At 36.4% G+C, this 6,208-nt stretch overlaps 1 protein-coding gene across 4 annotated transcripts in view; it reads right to left on the minus strand.

Annotated features, from left to right (window-relative positions):
- Window positions 1-6,208, minus strand: part of Spata6l (spermatogenesis associated 6-like) — a 63,863-nt gene that overhangs the window by 18,822 nt on the left and 38,833 nt on the right. For all 4 annotated transcript variants that reach the window (XM_005388638.2, XM_005388637.2, XM_005388639.2 and 1 more), the window contains exons 5-6: window positions 5,309-5,433; window positions 1,440-1,517 (exon numbers count right to left, since the gene is read on the minus strand). In XM_005388638.2, coding sequence (XP_005388695.1) covers window positions 1,440-1,517; window positions 5,309-5,433 — 203 coding nt within the window. The remainder of the gene's footprint in view (window positions 1-1,439; window positions 1,518-5,308; window positions 5,434-6,208) is intronic.

Below are 6,208 nucleotides of genomic sequence, written 5' to 3' on the forward strand. Positions count from 1 at the left end.
TAGTCATGCTCATTTCTAAACAGTAAGAATGCCAAGTCATCTTTCTATCTTGTCCTTTGTTTCCTATCTGTATTTTCTAAAATACTACGGTTCTTTTGTAATAATAAAAAACAAAAAGTTATTCATTTAAAAAGTTAAAAGCTCAAGGATCTATGTTGAGATGGTAAAACATTAAAATGGTAGAATGGAAGAGAAAAATACACTGAAAAATTATTGTAAACACAAATAAATTAGAGAGAACAGAGACTAAATAAGGACAAATTTTAAAGCAGCTAATGCCATCCTTAAAATCAATTACTAGTCTCTGTTATGAATGACTACACCAGAAGAATTAACAGATTTGCAGAGTAGCGGTCCTTCTCATTCTGCACTCCTTAACCCACAATCCATATTTTCAAGGTATTTTCTAGGATCACAGGGGAGATTTGGGACTAGCATTTTGTTTCCCTTATTAACTTTATTCTATCTTGTCTTAAAGTATCTGAAGAAGCTTTACAATTTATCTGCATTCCTTCTCCATCTTGTTCTAAAAGAATTTCAAGTGGCTACAAAATTTTATATATATAAATATATATATATATATACTTTTTTTAAATAAAAATCAGGATTAATGGGGAAATTAAGGTTGAAGAAGAGAATAAAATGAAGATAATGTGCACGGATATCCTAGGACCTTTCACACTTAACAAAGACGGACCACAAATACAACTCTGTCAGTTTCAACAAAACAGAGACAGAAACACTAAGATCAATAAAAGTAACGAACAATAACAACAAAAATAAGCCTAAAACTTGTGACTTTTAGCATCTAAATCACCCTGCTCTACTCGATCAACCACTCCATAACCAGTACTGTACACCAACATGCTCACTGGAACGTGATAGGCTGAGTAAATGGTTTAAATAAAAATTAAAGCCTGGCAAAAGCTTTGCAGGTTTCCATTTGTCCACTTGCACATAAACTTGGTAAACTGAGTGTTATGGTTGATACACTGTGTCAACTTGAGAAATACAGTTCAACTACGTGACTCAGCAGGGGGCCAGGGTCCTTACTTTGTAAACATCCTCATCCTGTTCAAGAGGAGGATAGGGAGATGGTGTGGGTGCTATACCTACCCTAGCAGGCGGTAGCCTGCTTACAATATAAGGGAGGAAAAGAGGCTTGCCCCCCTTGTGTTCTTGCTGCTTTTGCTGTCCTCTGCCACCTTGAATTGTTGCCCTCTGCCCTGTGCCACTCTGCCTTGGAGCCAACTGAGTATGGACTGAAACCTCCCCAAAGTGTGAACTAAATGAACCTTTCTTTCCTTAATTTGGGCTGTTGAGTATTTTGTGTCATCCATGAGAGAAAAATAACCAAGACACTGAGTTCAGGCTAAAAATCTTGAACTCTGTGGAAAAAATTCTGTCACTTATATCACTGTGCTTTTTATTTTACTTACAAGAAGCTTGTTTCTATGCAGAAATACACATTCTCGGATGGCTGTCCTCGTAGAAAACTCTAGTTTGGGAGCAATGCCCTAAAAATAAAACAGCATAACAGAACAAATAAAACTATTGGAAACAGTTTTTTGGCTCATCTCATCCTAACTCAGAATAATGCAAGGACCTAATTGTTCTTCTATGTGGATGACATAATCCACATACATCACCTAATACTGTATATATAAAATAAGAGTAGCTAAACACATGTAATATACATTATGTACTAGACACAGGCCCAAGTACTTTGATGTATTAGCTCATGTAATCCTAACACACCCTTGTGAAGTAGGTCCTAAGAAAATCTCCACTTAGAGATGAGTAAACAAAGACAGTTTCAGCAACTTGTCCATTTACTGATGGCAGGACTGGTAACTAGACCCAGGCATTCTGACTCCAGCGCCTATGCGGCAGCTACTCTCTTCAGATCACAGGACCATGAGATTTAATGAAATCACCTGGAGGGAGGGCTGCACAGAGGGTCTCCTTCCCTGACAGGCTGCTTTGAAAAACCTTCCTTTATATCTTATATAAAATATTTGTGTTCATCAGACCTATTTCCACCCCTTCATTTTGTTTGATTAACTGATACTTCTATTTTTTTTATCAGTACCAAACTGTCTAAAAGATGCTGAGGAACTAAATGAAACAAAAACAATAAAACTTGGAAATATAAAGAAAAAGCTTTATTACAGTGGAGGAAATAAATATAATTATTGAGTTGATAAACTGAGAAAAGAAATGAATGGTTTGCCTGACCTGTACACATAATTCATTCCCACTTCTTATACTATTTTTGAAAATAAATGCAATGGTCAGATGAAACAAATAGAGAATTGGCATTGTGCAGTGACTAAAATGTCAAGTACTGATGTATGACAGGCCCTGCTCCACTCAGCTCTTTGACCCTGGGTACATTTCTGAAACACCTCCACCAGCTTCCCCATCCACACAGAAAAAAAACAGTAGTCCCCTCACAAGGTGAAGGAGGATGGAACTCAGCACAGCGTCTGGTACCCAGCTAGCACACAATGAACATCAGCTATTATAAAGACTGTGGCAGTTGGTCTTCTCTTGCTTTATAGAACATATGCGAGAAAATGATCTCATCCATCTTTTAAGAAACTGTTTAAAATATAGTTTAATTCAATTGTAAGAACTGATACTTTCCATTGCATACGTGAGGATATTTCCATGCCTTTTTAAAGCTCTTTTTGGGGATATTACTTACATTTATAAATAAATATAAATACAGCTTTCTATTGGTTCTTTCTATGTATGCCCACAACATTAAATAGATGCCACTGAAGAAAATACAAGAAAGCACGTTTCTCCTTGTCTTCATACTTAGCTGAAAACTAGACCAGTGTTTGGAAATGGCATTTAACAGAGACTTTGGGCAGACTAAAGTCATTATAACAGAGTTACCTCAGGCTTATTCTCGCCAGTTTTTACTCCCTTTTATCTTCAAAAGAGCAATATGCCAATAACTCAAAACAGTAAACACAAGCATCTCACAGGTACCCTAGAAATAAGTGATAAATGCTGATGACTTCAGAAGGGGAAAATACGTTTCCCACCAAATCCTCAGAGATGATGGAAGGCTTAAAATTCTAAACGTTAGGAATTCTGATTAGGGCAATATTTGATGAATATTTGCTGCTTGAAATATTTAGAATCTGAAGCTCTGTCATCCCAGACATCATATAAACAGAGATCTTTCCATGTTATACATTCTTCACAATACTCTCAGCAAAGTGAAGACAATAAATTTCGTTAAGTAATAATAGTAGCAATTCATGGGGCAGCAACAGAAAAGTCAATTGTTAAATGTGCTCTTTATAATTCACAAAGATATGGCCCTTAAAATGAAGTGCATTTAAGGGACATAAAAGTCAAGAAAATTGTCAGGGCTGCTACAGAGTTAGAAATCATAGGACAATATTAAAATGAATATTTTGAATTTGGCTCAGATAATGCCTCCAAATAGATTATCAGCAGAATAGGTACTGTGTCTTTTAAGATCCTTCAGTAATATCAATTACTGAGCCTCTGTCAGTTTCTGCTCTGTTAAATGGAGACCAAATATCTTCCTTGGCTAACTTGGGAATTGTTGGGGAAAAATAGTATATATAAAAAGTGAAATGCAAAAAATAAATAGAGATATAATTTCTACTATTCTCTATTTAGTCATAGTATTTATCATTAAACAAATCTTTCCCTTAATCTATGAAAGAAAGTTAAAAGGCAACCATTTTATAACTATGTGACAATGTGAACACAGTAATAACTTAGCCTGATTACACAGGAATACTTACACCTCTCAGATCAATAATGGAAATCAGTATTATTTGCTATCTTCAGTAGAGCATCTAAACAGAACTACTAGCAGAACTGAGATACTAAGCAAATGAAGCTATCTGTCCAGGATCAGCCCTGTCAGCAATAAAATATTCATGTCTCAGGAATGCTTCTCCCAGGAAAGATCGCCTCTTTAAGAAGTGGTGCTGGAAAAACTGGATAGCCACATGCAGAAGATTGAGTCTAGACCCACGTATCTCATGATGCACGAAACAGAAACACTAAATCTTCTGGAAGATAAAACAGGTAAAACTCCTGAAGACAGAGGCATAAGCAAGGACTTTCTGAGCAGAACCCCAACAGCACAAGAAGTAATACCAAGAACCAACAAATGAGAACATATCAAATTAAAAGGCTTCTTCACTTCAAAGGAAACAATCAGCAGCGTGATGAGGCAACCTACAGAATGAGAGAGGATTTTTGCCAGGTATTCCTCATATGGAGGACTAACATCTAGAATATATGAAGAACTCACAAAAATTAGACTCACCAATATAATAGACCCAATCAAAAATGGTCAACTGAAATGAACAGATACTTCTCAGGGCCAATAAATACAGGAAAAAGTGTTCAACATCATTGGCCATTACAGAAATGCAAATTAAAACGAAACTGAAAGTCCATCTTACTCCAGCAAGAATGGTCATCATCAAGAAATCAAATAATAACAAACGCTGTCCATATTGCAGGGAAAAAGGAACTTTTCCACATTGTTGGTGGGAATGTAAACTAGCACAACCACTACAGAGATCAATATGGAGATTTCTCAAAAACCAGAAATAGAAATTTCATTGTATCCCCTATTCCCTTTCTAGATATCTTCCCAAAAGAGTTAAAGTCATCATATTACAGTGATACATCAATACCTATGTTTATAACCTATAATTCACAGTAGCTAAGTCTTGAAAATGGTCTATATATCCATCAACAGATTAATGGATAAATAAAATGTGGTATTTATACTCAATGAAGTACTACTCTGCCATAAAGAAGGATAAACTTAAAAGTATTTGCAGGCAAATGGACACAGTTCAAGATCATAATGTTAAGTGAAATAAATCAGACACACAAGCTTAAATATCATATGGTTTCTCTTATATAAGAAGCTCAAATATAAAGAAAAAATAAAAGATAGATTGTAGGAAGTAGGGAGATCTTTCTCAAATGGAAATAGGAACAAGAGATGGAGGGAAGAGAGAGAGAAGGAAGAGAAAAGGAATTTAAAAAGAGAATTGAAGAAAAATAGAAAGAGAGCTTTTGCAAATGGGAAGGGAAACAATGTTGGAGGGAACAGGGATGGATGGTACAGGAAGGGGACAAAAATAAATTAAGGTGTGTTATGTACATGTACAAACTCCCTGCAATAAATGTAGCCATCATGCTCTGCAGACACATGCTAATAAAAAAAGAAAAAGAATTTTAAAAATTCTTTCTACCAACAGAAGCCCAGATGGGTAGAATCACTTACTGGAAAACCTCTAGTTGTCTTCATGAGCACTTCCCTATGTATTCCAGGGTATGAAGGTGTCAGCTTGGGCTCAGGGAAAAGAAAATCTCGTGTGTTGTCTTCATAATAGGCCAGCTCTTCCCATGCTAGAAAGGATGGACAAACAGCATAAGTATGTGTATCTACACTCCCCACGTTCAACAAAATAATTTAGACAGATAGATGACAGCAGAGATCGCACTCAGGTAAAAACAGACACTGTGATCTCAGCACTTGTTAGTCAAGAGAAAAATAACTTCTGCTACTTTTTATCTTGTGAATATTTTTTTGAGACAGGGTCTTCCTATACAATCCAGGCTGGTCTTGAGCTCACTGTGTAGCCCAGCCTAGCCTCAAACTCACAGGAATCCTCCTGCCTCAGCCTCTGGAGTGCTCGGATTTCAGGCATGTGCCACCACACTGCCCAACAATGTTGTGCATAATTTTTAACAGCCTTTTCAAGCCATAAAGAGAAAAAAAATTTTGCTTCACAAAACAAAACAAAGAATAAAATCTATGTTTCCATTTATCAATCTACCCATTCTTTCCTTCAACAAATATTTACCAAGAATAAACCATGCACCAGGAGCTAGGGACAGAATAGAACCCAAGTTGGAAGAAATCTGTTCACATAAAGGCTATGGTTTAAACTGGGGTTCAGTGTGTCTGGTGTGGGATGTCAATGGCCCAGAGAACAGCTGGACCTATGCTTCTCAGCACATTATGGACATTACAGACATCTGTAAGGTCATTTCATGGGCAGAAGCTAGAGCTACTAGAGTGTCCTAAAGAATTTAAGCTGGGAAAACAGAAAGAGAACAAATAAGTAGCCTAATGCTTCATCTCAAACTTTTAGAAAAAGAAGAACAAGTCAGGCCCAAA

The sequence above is a fragment of the Chinchilla lanigera genome, unplaced genomic scaffold (genome assembly GCF_000276665.1).
Source record: "Chinchilla lanigera isolate Chin_1 unplaced genomic scaffold, ChiLan1.0 scaffold00033, whole genome shotgun sequence".
Taxonomy (NCBI): Eukaryota; Metazoa; Chordata; class Mammalia; order Rodentia; family Chinchillidae; genus Chinchilla; species Chinchilla lanigera.